A 19,062-nucleotide genomic window follows, 5' to 3' on the forward strand; every position below is an offset into this window, starting at 1 on the left:
AGACTATTCGAAGGGATTCGTGTATGATTTTAAAATCATCCTACATAAATTATAACCTTTTTTATCTTTATCTGGAAGTAAATAGGGTCCATTTTGTATTCATGCTAACTTTAAACACTTCAACAAGCAGCTAATGTTTACCACAGCTACATTAACCACCCTCCAACCTCATTGTACCGTCCCCTGCACATGCTCTGTACTTACAAATATGCGCAGATGGCGGGCACACACCAGACCGATGGAGCCGTTCTGCTCAGGGCCACAAACAACCAGCAGGGTGGGCTGCTTTTTACTTAAGGAGCTCAAGGGAAATGCCTGCGCACAGGGACAGAAAAAGAGAGAGTAAATTGGTGAGAAAGGCATTTTTTTTTTCACTCCAAGCCATTCATAGTGTCAAAGGATCTATATGTGTTTGGACCTCTCTAATGAGCATCGCCGCAACTGTTGCACAGCCGTGCAGACAACACTGCGGGATACAGTCTTTAAATAACACACTTTCTGTCAGGTTTCTAAAGTAGGCCAACGGTGGTTCAGATTTTCCAATGGAGGCCATTACTACTCACCTACATTTCAAACAACTCGCATATAATAATAACTTAAATCTAACCATAACCGTTGGTTACTTTTCCTCTATAGACTTATCAAATAAACACGACAGTGTGCTATATTCACATCCAATTAACCGTTGCTGAAATATGGACGGTGGCACAACCAGGAATGACTTCCAAATCAGCTGTGAGCGTGGGTGTAATTGCAGACTTCCGAGACGGAGGGGAAGCGGAATACTAATGGATCTCGAGAGATTATTAAGCTGACATGGATGTTCCATTAGCGAGCTGATGAGTTGAGATTACATTATTACCGCTGGTTGTCTTTTAGTCACCGAGCTGGTAAAACAAGAGTGTAATTCATGTTCGAGTCTGGAAAATTAGCGTCTATGTCCATCTGTCACAGTACAGATTTGGGTGTATTTTCCTCTTTTGCCTTGAACCTGCCATATGCTTGGTTGTCGCTGACGTTGCAAGCTAGCGATGTGAAGCGAAGCTAAAACACTGATGTTGTAATCAACTGCAATGCGAGTGAGGCGTGTTGATTATAATGGATAATTTGTGTACGGTAAATAACTAATAAACAGTCAAACGTAAAGATGCTACTAACTTAACTAAATTAGCAGAAGCATTTAGAAAGGACTCTCAAGTGAAGGAAGTCCCTCCTTCCTGTAAACAGAGCCAATGGTTACAGACTAATGACTCTGTGGGGATTTAGATTTACATTGAGGTATTTAGAAGACACTTTTAATCTAAAACGACTTACAGAAGTTACGAAAAACAGTAAAACGATTGATCTTAGATAAAGCGATTCAACTTAGGTAAAGGGATTTTTTTAGAAAAAGCGATTCATCTTAGATAAAGAGATTCGTCTTAGAAAAAGCGATTCGTCTCAAATAAAGCGATTCGTCTCAGATAAAGCGATTAGTCTCAGATAAAGCGATTCGTCTCAGATAAAGCGATTCGTCTCAGATAAAGCGATTCGTCTCAGATATGGCGATTTGTCTTAGATATAGCGATTCGTCTTAGATAAAGCAATCGAACTTTGATAAAGGGATTTACTTTCGAAAAAGCAATTTGTCTTAGATAAAATGATTCATCTTAGATAAAATGATTCATCTTAGATACAGCAATCCGTCTCAGATAAAGTGATTCATTCTGATAAAGTGATTCGTCTTTGATAAAGCGATTCGTCTCAGATAAAGCAATTCGTCTCAGATAAAGCGATTCGTCACAGATAAAGCGATTTGTCTCAGATAAAGAGATTCATCTAAGATATAGCGATTCATCTAAGATTTAGCAATTCGTATCAGATAAAGCGATTCATCTTAGATAAAGCAATTAATCTTAGATATAGCGGTTCGTGTTAGATATAGCGATTCGTCTTAGATAAAGCGATTCGTCTTAGATATGACGATTAGTCTTAGATATAGCGATTCGTCTTAGATATGGCGATTCGTCTTAGATAAAGCAATTCATCTTAGATATAGCGGTTCGTCTTAAATAAAGCAATTGAACTTTGATAAAGGGATTTATTAGATAAAATGATTCATCTTAGATACAACAATCCGTCTCAGATAAAGTAATTCATCTCAGATAAAGCGATTCGTCTTAGATAAAGCGATTCATCTCAGATAAAGCGATTCATCTCAGATCTCAGATAAAGCGATTCGTCTCAGATAAAGCGATTCGTCTCAGATAAAGCGATTCGTCTCAGATAAAGCGATTTGTCTCAGATAAAGAGATTCATCTCCGATATAGCGATTCATCTAAGATATAGCAATTCGTATCAGATAAAGCAATTCGTCTTAGATAAAGCGATTCGTCTCAGATATGGCGATTCGTCTTAGATATAGCGATTCGTCTTAGATAAAGAGATTAGTCTTAGAAAAAGCGATTCGTCTCAGATAAAGTGATTCGTCTCAAATAAAGCGATTCGTCTCAGATAAAGCGATTCGTCTCAGATATGGCGATTTGTCTTAGATATAGCGATTCGTCTTAGATAAAGCAATCGAACTTTGATAAAGGGATTTACTTTCGAAAAAGCAATTTGTCTTAGATAAAATTATTCATCTTAGATAAAATGATTCATCTTAGATACAGCAATCCGTCTCAGATAAAGTGATTCATTCTGATAAAGTGATTCGTCTTTGATAAAGCGATTCGTCTCAGATAAAGCAATTCGTCTCAGATAAAGCGATTCGTCACAGATAAAGCGATTTGTCTCAGATAAAGAGATTCATCTAAGATATAGCCATTCATCTAAGATATAGCAATTCGTATCAGATAAAGCGATTCGTCTTAGATAAAGCGATTCGTCTCAGATATGGCGATTCGTCTTAGATATAGCGATTCATCTTAGATAAAGCAATTAATCTTAGATATAGCGGTTCGTGTTAGATATAGCGATTCGTCTATAAAGCGATTCGTCTTAGATATGACGATTAGTCTTAGATATAGCGATTCGTCTTAGATATGGCGATTCGTCTTAGATATGGCGATTCGTCTTAGATATGGCGATTCGTCTTAGATAAAGCAATTCATCTTAGATATAGCGGTTCGTCTTAAATAAAGCAATTGAACTTTGATAAAGGGATTTATTAGATAAAATGATTCATCTTAGATACAACAATCCGTCTCAGATAAAGTAATTCATCTCAGATAAAGCGAATCGTCTTACATAAAGCGATTCATCTCAGATAAAGCGATTCGTCTCAGATCTCAGATAAAGCGATTCGTCTCAGATAAAGCGATTCGTCTCAGATAAAGCGATTTGTCACAGATAAAGCGATTTGTCTCAGATAAAGAGATTCATCTCCGATATAGCGATTCATCTAAGATATAGCAATTCGTATCAGATAAAGCAATTCGTCTTAGATAAAACGATTCGTCTTAGATATAGCGGTTCGTCTTAGATATAGCGGTTCGCCTTAGATAAAGCAATTCATCTTAGATATAGCGGTTCGTCTTAAATAAAGCAATCGAACTTTGATAAAGGGATTTATTTTCGAAAAAGCAATTTGTCTTAGATAAAATGATTAATCTTAGATAAAATGATTTATCTTAGATACAGCAATCCGTCTCAGATAAAGTGATTCATCTCAGATAAAGCGATTCGTCTTTGATAAAACGATTCGTCTCAAATAAAGCGATTCGTCTCAGATAAAGTGATTTGTCACAGATAAAGCGATTTGTCTCAGATAAAGAGATTCGTCTCAGATAAAGAGATTAGTCTCAGATATGGCGATTCGTCTTAGATATAGCGATTTGTCTTAGATAAAGCAATTCATCTTAGATATAGCGGTTCGTCTTAGATTTAGCAATTCATCTTAGATATAGTGGTTCGTCTTAAATAAAGCAATCAAACTTTGATAAAGGGATTTATTTTCGAAAAAGCAATTTGTCTTAGATAAAATGATTCATCTTAGATAAAATGATTCATCTTAGACACAACAATCCGTCTCAGATAAAGTGATTAATCTCAGATAAAGCGATTCGTCTTAGATAAAGCGATTCATCTAAGATAAAGTGATTCGTCTCAGATAAAGAGATTCATCTTAGATATAGCAATTCGTCTTAGATAAAGCGTTTTGTTTTCGTCTTAGATAAAGTTTCACCCAGACGCTTACACGACAACGCACGTGCGTCCAATGAAACCGTCTATGCCTATTTGTCTTAGATAAAGCGGTTCCTCTTAGATAAAGCAATTAATCTTAAATAATGATTCATCTTAGATATTGCAATCAGAAGAAAAGTTCCACCCAGACGCATACGTGCGTCTAATGAAACCCTTTATAGCGATTCATCTTAGATTAAACTATTTATTTTAGATAAAGAAATTCGTCTCTGTGCATATACAGTAGCTAAAGCAGCCTGGAAGAAAGTGTTTTAGTGCAATTTGAGTTTAATAAACCAACGTTATGGTACATTTGATGTCAGGTTTAATTCTTTAATATGGTATTATATAAGGTTCGATATGTTGTTTTATTGTGACATTAGAAAGTTGTTTTAAAAATATTGTTTTTTGTCTATTGCAGCAGATAGGATATAGTTTCTGCTGCAAAAACCTGTTGCAAAAATGGCTACAGAGTTTGGAAAGTTTCCATAAAGGGACTTTGACCACACCGACTCGAACAAGCCATGGGTTCAAAATTTGGCTAAATTTGATGGATCTGTTCTTTATTAGATGGACATCATTGACATTGCTGAAATGTTTCACTACCATTCTGACACTGTAAGAAGGCCAAAATTTGCTCTGAAAGGACTTAATGGACCACTGGTGAGCATGTCTCTCTAAAGGATACATGACAGCCAATTCGGCATGACCGTAAAATAAATCTTAACCATCCCAAAAAATTGTCTCAGACAGTCAAATCGTGGCAAACACACAGTTAGAACTCATCTTAAAAGTAGTTCACAGAAAATGTATTTTGGCATCACTTTCACACCAAAATGTTCCAAACCATGACTTGAAATTTTGAAGAATATTGCTTTTTATTTCCATTCAGTGAAAGTGAATGGGAACTGAGCCTGTCCGTTAATAACATACGGAGTAACGTCACTGTTTTGTTTAAAAGAAAATCCTATGGGTTTTAAAACAATAAGAGAGTGAGAAAACCGAAGCAATTTAAATTTTTAGGTCAGCCTTCCCTTTAAGCGAGTCAAGTTTTCAGGAATAATTCCAGTGAAGGTTGTGATATGGACAATCGATTCGCACACGGCAGTCATGTGAGCGTGCGACCAGACAAAATAATAAACTGGATATGTTTCTTTCAGTCTACCTTCTCTGTTTCTCCTTTTCCCTTACTGGAAAATGACATGGAATAGTGTTCTTGGGAAAGGTAGCCAGAGGATGTATTGTTCATTTTAGGGCTGCTGCAGCTGTGCTGGAATCCACCGTCGTGTTGACTTCTGCCAGGACTCTGGAGACCGCAGCTCTCATCTGCTGCTGTTCGGGGCCACTGAACCCCCAGATTTTGCTTCCAAGCTTCTAGCAAATGAGCTCTCTAGAGGATCTTAGCTAATTGCTATTGCAGTTTATGCCTTTTTTACTCATAACACACATTCACGTACCGGTTACTTGGCTATCCCAATGGGGACATACCTTTGTACATTTGATTAAATTAAATCAAATACAGAATAAAACAAGCGTCCAAGTTTCCAATGACAAGCAATTTGGCCGTTCATGTGTCGAGCGCGAAACCGCGTTGCGTTGTGAGACAATCGCAGCCAATCGGAAAATAGATTTGGAAAAGGATTTGCACCAATGAAATATCACAGTGGGTGGGGCATTTTACTTTATTTTTCATTTATTCCACATCTGGCAGAGGCTTATATCCATAGCGACTTACAGTGCATTACAAGGTATACATTTTATCAGTATGTTTGTTACCTGCGAATTAAACCCATGACCTTAGCACTGCTAACACAATGCTCTACCAACTACGCAACAAGAACAGTCATTGCTAGTTAGACATAAACTATAGTTATAGATTTATAAGAAAACATTTTATTTATTCATAAATGTACAATTTTAACTGAAGGCATTTCTACCACGGAGGATTAGGGCCAGCCTAAAATAAAAAATAAAACCTTATCTAGATTAAAGTAATAAAATTGTGAGATTTAACTAGTAGTTTTGGAGAAAAAAAGTACAAAATTACAATTTCGAGAATAAAGTCAATATATAACAAGAATAAAGTTGTAAAATTTCACGAATAAAGTTAATATATATTACGAGAAAAAAGTTGTGAAATTTCGAGAATAAAGTCATAATTTAACGAGAATAAAGTCATACAATTTTGAGAATAAAAGCATTATATAATGAGAAGTAAGTTGTGAAATTTGGAGAACAAAGTCATAATATAACGAGAATAAAGTTGTAAAATTTAGAGAATGATGTTAATATATAATGAGAATAAAGTTGTAAAAGTTTGCGAATAAAGTCAATATATAACGAGAATAAAGTTGTGAAATTTCAAGAATAAAGTCAATATATAACAAGAATAAAGTTGTGAAATTTCGAGAATAAAGTCAATATATAAAGAGAATGAAGTCGTAAAATTTCAAGAATAAAGTCAATATATAAAGAGAATAAAGTTGTAAAATGTCGATAATAAAGTCAATATATAACAAAAATAAAGTTGTAAAATTTCAAGAATAAAATCAATATATAACGAGAATAAAGTTGTACAATTTTGAGAATAAAAGCAATATATAATGTGAATAAAGTCGTAAAATTTCAAGAATAAAGTTAATAAGGCAGGTATGTAATTTGGAATCTGCTTGGCAGATCTGCTTGTTTACATGACCAAACAACTTTATTACCGTTATATTACGACTTTATTCTCGTTATATTACGACTTTATTCATGAAAATGTATGACTTTATTCTAGTTTGATTACAACTTTATTCTTTAAATATTAAGACTTTATTCTCGTTATAGTACGACTTTTTTAATTTTAGAACTTTATTCTCGTTATATTAAGAATTTATTCCCGTTATATTACGAAATTATTTTCGTTATATTTAGACTTTATTCTTGAAATTTCATGAATTTATTCTTGTTATATTATGGCTTTATTCTCATTATATTACGACTTTATTCTTGAATTTTTACGACTTATTCTTGTTATATTATTCTCATTATATTATGACTTTATTCTTGTTATATTACAAATTTATTCTCGTTATATTACGACTTTATTTTTGAAATTGAATGACTTTATTCTCGTTATATTATGACTTTATTCTCGTTATATTATGACTTTATTCTCATTATATTATGACTTTATTCTCATTATATTATGACTTTATTCTTGTTATATTAGGAATTTATTCTTGTTATTTTACGACTTTATTCACGTCATATTATTACGACTTTATTCTTGAAATTTTACAACTTTATTCTCGTTATAGTACGACTTTTTTATTTTACGACTTTATTCTCATTATATTGTGACTTTATTTTTGTCAAATTATGACTTTATTCTCGTTATATTATGACTTTATTCTCGTTATATTATGACTTTATTCTCGTTATGTTACAGCTTTATTATCGTTATATTACAGCTTTATTATCGTTATATTACAGCTTTATCGTCGTTATATTATGACTTTATTCTCGAAATATTACGACTTTATTCTCATTATGTTATGGCTTTATTCTCATTATATTACACCTTTATTCTTGAAATTTTACGACTTTATTCTCATTTAGTGAGTGACTTTATTCTCATTTAGTGAGTGACTTTATTCTCAAAATTTTATTTATTTTTACTTTTTTCTCAAAAAACTACTAGTTAAATCTCGTATTATAATGACTCCTTGGTACATTTTTGTGTGGTCCCAAAGTGAGGTCAAATTTAGCTAACTGCATAAAACTATTTTGTTAGTTACATTTTTGTTGTGTTAGCAGCCCAAAGGTCAGGTTCGATTCCCAGGGAACAAAAAAGAGACGAGTAGATTTAATGCACAGCAGTTCGCTTTGGATAAAAGCATCTGCCAAATGCGTGAATGTAATCTTAAGATATAAATGCCAAATACAGTGGGGATACAAACAGTATTGTGCAGAGTTTTCTGTCACATAAATCTATTCCTAACTCAAAACACATTCATGGGATAAAAAAACTTCCTAAAATATAAAGCAGAGAAAGATCATCACAGACTTTGACGCAACTCGCACCAAAGAATTTATCCTCCCCACCCCCCAATGTAGACAGATGACGCTGCTTTTGGCATCTAAACTCGGGTAGATGGTTTGGTTGTGAAATCACAGTGGTAAAACCATCTGACAGATCTCCCCCCACCAACAAATGTGCTGACGTAATGGCGGTCTTTGAGCTACTGACCAGGGTGTTTTCTTTAGTTGCAATATATGACGACCTCGCACAGGTCACAGTACAGAAAGGTTTGCCGATGCTAACTGTAGAGGCTGCTCGTGACTGAATTTTTTTAAAGGTGCAAGGTTCAGCGTGTAAAACTCATTTAACGGAGAAAGAACATTCACACGAGCCAAATCAGGAAACAATTTGAGACTTAATCCGACTCTCAGGTAGGTCAAAAGAAGCCCCGTGCTGCCTGTCAGCCTGATTGAATCCAGATGGAGAGGCCGTTGTTGTGTGACCGCAGTGGTCTGGATTGGGCCCGCTTCAGTTTTGGCTCGGCTTCTGTCTGAACCCTCAGGCCGCCCTGAGGACCCTGGTAAGCCCTGCGACTGCCTGACTACAGTCCGGCCACAAGCGAGACACTTTCAACACCTTTAATTATAGTGCATTGAACTTGTGAGAGATGGATTTATAAGCAGAGGTAAAATAAGGTGCAAACCTTCGAATCTAACCTGTATTTCAACCAACATTTATTCTCTTGCTTTTGCTACAAGCAGTTCTGGGTTCAAAACCTTGCCAGGTTCTGAATTTAAACAATCTGCTGGAGAATTTTAATGTTATTTTCCCTTAGTAGACAAAACCTTTTCGGATTGACAGATATAATGGATTCTGTTTAATGTAAAATTATGCACTGAATGCCTTACTAATCCCTACTAATAATAATAACCTAAAGTGCTGTAAGCTATATGCTGGAAATCCCTCTGTAGAAACATCGAGATCAAAGATTTCCAGCTGTTTTCATCATCACATTAAGCAGACCCCGTCCCCTAAGAGGATTGGTGAAAGTTCAGCAAATGCACGCAGATGCTGTGCGCAGTAAATTTAGCGGCGTGTAATGCACACATATTAAACATGGGATTAAAACAGGATTTAACCAGCACTAGTGCATCTCACTGTTTGACAAACCTTTGTAATGGCGACGGCGCAGGCGTGACCCCATATTTCAATCAGCTGCTGCTGGCCGAAGCGATAGTCTCTCAGGAGCTCCGTCTCGATGGTCGCCACTTCTGTTTTACTATAAAAGACAAATAAGAGCTTAGCATTCAGCTGGGAACAATAAATACATCATGCTTAGCGTTTCGGCATCAACACTACAAGTGTCAGGTTGGAAACTGTGGGTTTGGTTACATGGAAACCGAAGGCTTCAATACATCGTCTGACATTTACTGTGTGTATTCTGAGCACATTGTATTGAAAATATCATCCATACCAGGCGATGCGTCTCTGTGCTTAATACCCGTTTAGTCGACATTCAAGTTTACAGTTACAGTTTATGGGAGCAGGCACAACTATAAAATCCAGGCTGTTGTTTCAAACTTAGACATGGTGAGTCTTTTAATAACCTAGGATGGAGATGTTGAGCGCTGGTTGTTACTTCAGAGCCCCCTGCTGGTGTTAGTTTGGACATGATGTTGCTGTTGGGGTCGGATGATTATAAATTATTTTCTGAATGTTGGCCGAGCTTCTTTAAGGACTTTGCTGTGTTATTTGTTGTTGATGGGGTTTAGTTGTTCTGCAAGCTTTATGGTCTTTCTAAATAGCTCGTAGGACTTTTCCAACTCATTATTTTCCCCCGGAGACATTTTCCTCAGCGTTTCCAAGACAACAGATGCATTATATTGCCTTTGTTGTCTCTTATTGCCTGAGGCAGAGGAAGTGCTATTTATAAAATGATTATATATTATCGAGCCCTCTAAGCTGTTTGGATGGGGTGCTTTTGGCTTTACTGTGCAATTTTCAGTTTATGGGAAAATCTTTTTACTTTGGCTCTCTCACCTGAGCTTTAGAAGAAAGTAAAATAATGAGTCCGCATCCTGCGGCCCAACTGTCAGACAGGGTTTGTTACTGGGGACATTTCTGTGAAGCAACAGAACATTTTGTACATTCTCCCGCTCTACCTGTCTGTCTGTCAGTCTATCTACCATCCATCTGTCTGATTATGGGCCCTATCTTGCACCCAGCGCAATTGACTTTGTCAGTGACGCATGTATCATTTCTTATTTTGCACCGGCGCACAGTGGGTTTTTCCCTCCACAGACGCACGTCGGCAAACTAGGGAATGAACTTGCGCTCCCTGGGCGCAAAAAAGGAGGCGTGTTCCGGTGCAAACCATCCCTGATGCTATTTTGCAGTTTCAAAAAACAATTGCGCTACTAACCAAAAAAAAACTAGTCTAAAGTCGGTGGCGCGTTGCGCGTAGTTCATTATGCTATTTTAAGGGCGCATGCTTGACCATAATGTATAGCGTGCACAACGCGCATTGTTTATCTAATCTACACAGATGCAACAGTTATTTTTGCAAATCATTAATTGTTACAATAAAAAATATTAACACATGAGATAAGGGAAACCATTTGTTGTGTGGCTGTATTACGTTTATTTTATGTAAATAATAATTAAAATGTTTTCATAAGAAACCTTAGGCTATGTTTACATTAATGCGTTTATGCTTTAAAACGCGTTACTTTTGCTACGTTTACGCCTTTCATCTACACTACATCACCGTTTTCGACCCTCATAAACGGATTCGTTCGCAAACGCTGAAGACCCTGTTTTAGTTTGAGAACTCAGACGTTGCTCTGAGTGTAAATGAACGTAGACGGAGTCTTATGTAAACGAACAGCTGATGTTAACGTGACAGCGCATCATTTTCAAAGTAAACATTATTTTATTCATGTAAATATTGGTTTGCAACGGAGGTTTTGCTAAAAATAGTAAACATCTACCAACCAGCTATTATAAACGCTATATCGGATTGTTTTAACATGTATCCTTTTAGATGTCTGTTTTATATGAATGTTTGAGTATTGTTGGGTTTAATGTGTTTATGTTTTGTTTAAATTTAGTTAGCTTACGAAAGATAGACTGTAATTTTAAATGCCATATAGGCGTTGCAAAGGCCAATATGAAGGGAGAATTGTAATGGGTCAGACATTATTTTCCAGTTTAATGTAAGTTTTGTTTGCTACTTTAAAATGAATTTCGTTTCAGTTAATTTGTCTCTTAATTTTAATCGATGTTTTGTTGATAAGTTTTGTGAATATAAATTAATAAAAACAATAAACTCAACGTCATTATTATAATGCTTGTTTAGGCCTTTTAGCTATTTGTGCGTTGCTAGCGGAGGACGTGCACGGACCTCGCACACTTTTAAAAATTAATGCAATAAGCATTTCTGGTAGTCTAAAGCAATACTTCACTTCTTACTTTGTTTGATTGAAGTTTGCATTTGCTGAAATTGATTTTTGCTTCAAGTTCGCTACTGTTTAGTACTGTTCACTTGAATGCTTTCTTTTTAAATAATAAAGACCTTTTAATCAAAATTAACCTATTAATCATATTAATATGTTGTAGGGGGGAAATAGAACAGTATAAGACTTTCCCAAACACAAAAATAGTGTCTGTTATAGTTGCCAGCAAAGGACCCATGTATGAATTTTTGTCAATATCGCACACCCCCTAGGCTGCGTAAACGTGCAAAGGTAAGCTATTATTAGAGTAATACGTTTTTTTTACACTTTTATGCGCATGCCCAGTTACGTGATTGGTCATGTTTCATGCGTTTATGGTGGTGTATAGTGTGGATGAAGATTCTTTTTAAAATGCCAGTATAAACGAGGATCGTTTTCATTTTAAAATGCCGTTTTAAAACGCAAATGCTCTAATGTAAGCATGGCCTTAATGTATATGAGCTTGATTTGTAAGTGTACTTTGGGGTTGGACCTGGCTTGCGTTTCCGATTTCAAAGCCCCCAAACCCTTTCAGCGCCAGCGGTGAGGGTGGTGGACGCAGCGATGTCCTCTGCTGGCGTCAGGTCATGTGTAGAGGCAGATTCACCTCCCGATTTATGCTGGCAAGCTTTGGATTCCCCCGTCTCCTCACATCATTCGCCCTGTCCCAAATGGCACACTCCGGACTTGTGGTCCTCCTCAGAGTCCACATCACGTAGTCCAGACTTTAGGGACCCTTGATGCGAGTCCACGTGGGTGCATCGGAGTCGTATTTTGGGACAGACTCGAGCATCACACCGGAAATAGGTAGATAAGTTGCCTGTCAGTGTGAACTCCTCCCTTCCGTCGTCTGATTGGTCTGATTGCCCTTTCGCAAGGACTTCTGGGTTGGCAAAGTGCGCGAAGCCTGCTGCAGTGCGGGCTTCGCTGAAGACCGCATCAAGGGGGCAAAGGAGGCGCTGATGAGCACACTTCAAAGCGTAAAAATGACAGATGGGACACCCTACGGACTCGTAGACTAAGCGAGAACGCGCAATTTAAGGCCACGAGACCGAAAGTCCACATGAAGTGCGCCATTTGGGACAGGGCCATTTTAGCGCTTGGCGCAACGATGGGGAAGCCAGCTGATGAGACAATTGTGGCTATTTCCTCTCACGCCTGTTTAACCGACGCTGATTTGGGCGGGTTTCTCCCCTTCCCATACAAAACAACTTCTCTGTCTTTGACTGCTCTTACAAGAATGTGGGTCTCCTCTGCTGTGAACCGCTCCTGGCGTGCGCCTTGTAAATCCATCATAATAATAGCAACTCGCCCTGGAACTTGCGCCCTTGCGTTTAAAGGGAATGTTGGATGACGTTCTGATTGGTTTATTTGACGTTACGCCCAAACCACGCCTATGAATAATGAACCTACTTCAGACCAACCCCTTATTGATTTGTGCCTGGCGCAAGTTATTTCTCCCGCCGGGAAAATAGCAACAGCGCCCAAGATCCGCCCACAAAGTCACTTGCGCTTTGCGCTTCGCACTTGCGTTTCAGATTGTTAAAATAGGGCCCTATATATCTATTTGTTATAGTGATCATATATCATATATAATTAATTCTCAGTCTCTTTAATAGAATACATCCAGAAAATACAGAAAATGTATATATAGTATTAAAAACTGTATAAAAGTGTAAACTGATGTGTCGAGATTTTAGGGTAAACTCCACTTCCACTTGAGCGATAGCAGGAAACTGCAGGATCTCTTAAACATAAATAAAATTAAATCCTTATTTGTAATTTTAAAGAAATTAGTCTTTTTACTTTATTCTGCTCAAAAACGCTCAAGATTTGTTTCGTGTCATGAGAGGTCGCACTAAACACTGACAATGCCTAAAGAAGACATTTAGTCCTGAAAATTTCATTTTTTTGTACATATTTCCTGTATTTTCTGTTTGTATCTTAATAAAATAGATTGAAAAATAAATATGGATGGACATTAAAACTTTTAAAACAACAAGTTTGGTGGTGGTGGCCTAAGACTTTTGCACTGTATGTGTCTGTGTCTCTCTTTCTGTCTTTCTATTGTCTGTCTCTGTATCTCTATCAGTCTGTATGTCTGTCTATCTATCTATCTATCTATCTATCTATCTATCTATCTATCTATCTATCTATCTATCTATCTATCTATCTATCCATGCCTCTTCCTGTATATCCATCTGTCTGTCTATCTATTTGTTTTTTCTATATATGTGTCTGTCTCTTTGTCTCTCTCTCTCTCATCGCTATCGTTCTGTCTTATCTATCGGTCTGTCTGTCTGTCTGTCTATCCATCCATCTATCTATACATTTATTTATCTTCCTGTATCCATCTGACTATCTATTTATTTGTCTTCCTATATGTGTCTATCTGTTGGTCTGTCTGTTTCTGTCTCTCTATCGGTCTATTTATTTATCTATCCATCCATCTATCCATCTTCCATGTATCTATCAATTTGTTATCCTATGTGTGTCTGTCTATCAATCAGTCTGTCTGTCTGTCTATCTATCTATCTTCCTATATATGTGTCTGTCTATCTTCCTATGTGTCTGTCTTTCTCTATCTGTCACTATTGTTCCGTCCATCTATCAGTCTGTCTGTATATCCATCTATCTATCTTCCTGTATATCCATCTGTCTATCTATTTATGTCTATTTGTCTCTCTATCGGTCTATCTATATCCATCCATCTTTTTGTATATCCATCTGTCTGTCTATCTATCTAATTATTTTCCTATATACGTGTCTGTCTGTCTGTCTCTCTCTGTCTCTATCATTCTGTCTATCAGTCTGTCTATCCATCTATATATTTATCTTCATGTATATCCATCTGTCTATCTACTTATTTGTCTTCATATATATGTGTCTATCTGTCTCTCTATCGGTCTTTCTCTCTCTCTCTCTCTCTCTCTCTCTCTCTCTCTCTCTCTCTCTCTCTCTCTCTCTCTCTCTCTCTCTCTCTCTCTCTCTCTCTCTCTCTCTCTCTCTCTCTCTGTCTACCTATCTATCGTTTCTATCTACCTGCCTGACTGAACCATCAACTGGTAAGTATATATATAGCTGGAGCACAACACAATGTTACAATGTCTGACAATGGAAGGACAAAATTGCATTCAGGTGATTGGGCCATACAATACAAAGTGTCTTTTTTAGACACTCTCTACAGGGATTTCAGATTGGAGATGACCTGCCAAAGTATGTGATAGTTTGGGACAATATTAGTTCCATCGCTCCAGCATCATCAGGCAATGCTTTGCAGCACACAACAGGATGCTAAGGGAGTTCCTCTCCATTCCTTAACCCAATTAAGGAATTTTTCTCAGCATGGAGATGGAAAGTGATACCAGCCACATACACAGATGACCATTTTGGCTTGCATGGATGCAGCGTGTGATGACATTACTCACAGCAGATGCCTGCAGAGGCTGGATAAGACACACTAAACCAGTGGTTCCTTTTCAGTGTGCGGCCCCCCTTATGTACGGTGCATTCCTTCGCGGCCCCCCAAAGAAAATGTGTGACAAAAAACTGTTTTAAAACATTAAATTATTCAAAAAAGTAGTGCTTTTGGTTATAAACCTTATTTTTTTTAGGTTTAATTACACAGAATTCATGATAAATTAATGTATTTCATAAAATGTCATAAAACTGGGGCCCCCCTGGCACCATCTCGCGGCCCCCAGTTTGAAAGCCACTGCACTAAACGATTCTTTCCATGATGCACCGCAAGAGAAGATATTTGTTGTGATGTGGATGAGAATTTGTGGCCCAACAGACAGGAATGTCAGTAATTCCTACAGCACTGCATACAGTTTTCCCAAAGGAAATTGTCTTATGTTCACATTTCTACTTTTTTTTTACTTTCTGTATGGCAATGATATGGTCTGTCAACAAATTATGCACACAGTAAAAGCATACATGTGAATCTTGTCAAGTCTCTTGCAATCAAACTTCCACATACACTAAGGTGTAACTTACTGTACAATTTACAATAATTGACATTAAAACTTTAACCATAGTTTACAACAGATCATCCCTCCAGAGTAAATTGTTATATTGACAACAAGCAATTTGACTGTCTTATCCGTACACAATGACACAATGACTTGTCATACTGATGACACTGACATGTTCATTGACACATTTACTTTTGAGAGGTGAACAACAGTAAGTGTTTTGCTTTTTGAACGCACTTACTGTTTTACAAATGTCGAGGATGATTCGAGAAATGTACCAAAGCGACTGATTTTTTTTTTTTTTTTTTGGTCAAAACTGATGAACTCTGATCACTGGCATCAGATGTCCCACCACATGCAGTACTGCAGCATTCTGGCATTTACAGTCTCCAATAGAGCTCAACTGCTCTCAAGCCGAGTTTGCCGGAGGAGATTTCCTGACATACTGTGACACAGTGATATTTGTAAAGTTCAGCCCGGTCTAATGCTTTTGATACTTCCTTTCCCAACCACCTGTTCAGGGATTTCAAGAGAAGTCCCAAGAAGCACTTATCCTCAACAAGCCAGGCACAAAATATAATACAGACTCCTCAAATATTTATGCTGAAAATCTGTCCAATTTTGGTGAGCTCGTGGAAATTGTAGCCTCTTTTTCCTATTTGTAGTGGAGATGAATGGTACCCGGTGGGGTCTTCTGCTGTTGTAGCCCATTCGCCTCAAGGTTGTGCGTGTTGTGGCTTCACAAATGCTTTGCTGCATACCTCAGTTGTAACGAGTGGTTATTTCAGTCAAAGTTGCTTTTCTATCAGCTTGAATCAGTCGGCCCATTCTCCTCTGACCTCTAGCATCAACAAGGCATTTTCGCCCAAAGGACTGCCGCATACTGGATGTTTTTCCCTTTTCACACCATTCTTTGTAAACACTAGAAATGGTTGTGGGTAAAAATGCCAGTAACTGAACAGATTGTGAAATACTCAGACCGGCCCGTCTGTCACCAACAACCATGCCACGCTCAAAATTGCTTAAATCTCCTTTCTTTCCCATTCTGACATTCAGTTTGGACTTCAGGAGATTGTCTTGACCAGGACCACACCCCTAAATGCATTGAAGCAACTGCCATGTGATTGGATGATTAGATAATTGCATTAATAAGAAATTGAACAGGTGTTCCTAATAATCCTTTAGGTGAGTGAGTGTACAACATACAGTTAAGCAGAACACTAAACAACAAAACAAAACAGACAGCAAAAACAAAACAGCAATTGTGATGATGGTATTGTTATGAACAAAGATAATATAAATAATAATAATAATAATAAAATAATAGTAATAAATTAAATGGATAATAATACATATTTATGTAATAATAATAATATGTATTTTATGTAATATGTACAATAATGGTAGTAAAAGCAATAATAATTCTAAGGATTGTTATGATTACAGGAATATTTTAATGCCCATAAAAATAACTCAATAATAATAATAATAATAATGATTATTAATAGTAATAATAGTAACAATACTAACAACAACAAATATAATATTATATAAAACGTTATAACGTTGAACTTTTAACGTAATGCTTTACCAGTTGAGCTACAGGAAACAACCAGCGTAAGCTGAATATTTATGTACATGTATGCATTTGACAGACGTTTTTATCCAAAGCGGCTTACAGTGCATTCAATCCATACATTTTTATCAGTAGCCTATTTGTCTTCCCTGATATCGACACTATGGCCTTTGCATTGCTAACTCGAAGCTGTATCAGTTTAGCTACAGGAAAGTTAAAAGTAAATTAAAACGATTCTCCAAAATTTGTTGGTCAACCTACAGACAAAGCATTAACAGAACAATATGACAGCCGTAATAATTCATTTCTGAGGTGGGCACACTGCAATGCGCAAATCTCACCACAAGGGGACAGCGTGACCTCATTGCACCCGGATCATGTGATAGATTTTACTGCCTCATGTTATTATTAGGTCATATATATATTTAAGCACATGTCTGTGAATCATGAATAGATCTGTAGTTACAAAGGCAAATGAAAACAATTTTGCCTAAGCATCTGATATTCCACTGGGCTTCATCTAATTGTTGTTGATAACTCTTTCAGCAAACGCTCACACGGATGAAGAGCCAAATGAACAACAGTATCATCCCACAGGTTTCACCGGCCCCCGTCCCAAGAGTCTCTGTAATTTCCCCACGAGGAGTCACGCTATACGTCAGCTGATTAACTGTAATAACAATTTGGCTAATGAGGTTGTTTACCTCCAACCCACGGGTGCTGAAACCTATTTGCAAAGATGTATGCATGCTCGAAGACTTCAAAACAACCCTGAGTCCCGAAGGATGGATAACCGTTGGAAATGGAAATTGAAGCGGATTGCATTAATTTGTTTTACTCTATAAAAAAAAAGTTTCTTTTAAAGGGACAGTTCACCTAAAAATTCGCCTTTCTGTCTTTCTAAAACTTTTGGGTACCAAAATAAAGTTTCTTTTTAAAATCACTTTGATAACATTTCCCCGTTTCTCTCTTTATTCTGAATCACTGTAATTACTCCAGTGCATCACATGACAGCTAAATAAGCACCTCTCCAGTTAAACCAGTATGCTTATTTTTGTGACAAAAATCCGGTCCACGATTCTTGTAAGTACTGATTTGAGAAAGGAAATGAGTGGGTGAAAGCCGTATAAAAAGAACATAATGAAACTACATTGATATTACCATAGTACACAACCTTAGTCTCATTCCCTGCATCTCTAGGTTCGCAACAGCTCGACTCGACTTCTGGATACGAGAGAGAAAGGCTTTAGATGGGGGATGGGTTGGTAGCCTTTATGTCGCGCCTGACATCTGCTAATTTATTCGGTACAAAATCGCTTTCACGCATTGTCACATGCGTTCTTGAATGTCAGCTGATGGATACGGGGCCTGCTGTGAACACCACCACAATCATTTGCTTGCATTTAACATTGCATAAGATAAAGGTGGAAGTAGAAAAATTTTGTTTAAAGGACATTTTGCAATTGCAGAGCCATTTCAATCTGAAAAAAAAATGTCAGTAAAGTCGCACTTACAGTAATTAAAAACAGTATTGACAGTTATAGCATATTTGACAAACTTGATGTTAAGTTGATAGGGAGGTAAAAAAAACTTAGGCCAACTCAAATCAAAGTGTTTTTACATTTGGTCTGTGACAAAAATGGTTTGGCAAGATTAAAAAAATCGTTTAAAAAAACTTGATTTAAAGGCAAGCATCAGTTTTATTTCAATGCACATAGTGTATTTATGTTAATTATATGCAATAAAAAATTTAATTTGCACCATTTTTATGAAAGTTAAGACTGAATGGACATGACAATGTCAAATGGTGTAACCGCCAATTGCGCCAAAGAATGAGAAATATTA

The 19,062-nt window shown here is 36.9% G+C and overlaps 2 protein-coding genes across 3 annotated transcripts in view; one reads left to right on the plus strand and one right to left on the minus strand.

Annotated features, from left to right (window-relative positions):
• Positions 1-18,861, plus strand: part of LOC129452734 (Rieske domain-containing protein) — a 60,882-nt gene extending 42,021 nt beyond the window's left edge. The window contains exon 3 of the mRNA XM_055216756.2: positions 17,764-18,861. Within this exon, the coding sequence (XP_055072731.1) occupies positions 17,764-17,883 (120 nt within the window). The 3' untranslated portion in view covers positions 17,884-18,861. The remainder of the gene's footprint in view (positions 1-17,763) is intronic.
• The window catches only part of yjefn3 (YjeF N-terminal domain containing 3), a 52,029-nt gene that overhangs the window by 5,252 nt on the left and 27,715 nt on the right, over positions 1-19,062 (minus strand). For both annotated transcript variants that reach the window (XM_055216755.2, XM_055216754.2), the window contains exons 3-4: positions 9,341-9,449; positions 205-315 (exon numbers count right to left, since the gene is read on the minus strand). In XM_055216755.2, coding sequence (XP_055072730.1) covers positions 205-315; positions 9,341-9,449 — 220 coding nt within the window. The remainder of the gene's footprint in view (positions 1-204; positions 316-9,340; positions 9,450-19,062) is intronic.

Source organism: Misgurnus anguillicaudatus, chromosome 23 (genome assembly GCF_027580225.2).
Source record: "Misgurnus anguillicaudatus chromosome 23, ASM2758022v2, whole genome shotgun sequence".
Lineage (NCBI taxonomy): Eukaryota > Metazoa > Chordata > Actinopteri > Cypriniformes > Cobitidae > Misgurnus > Misgurnus anguillicaudatus.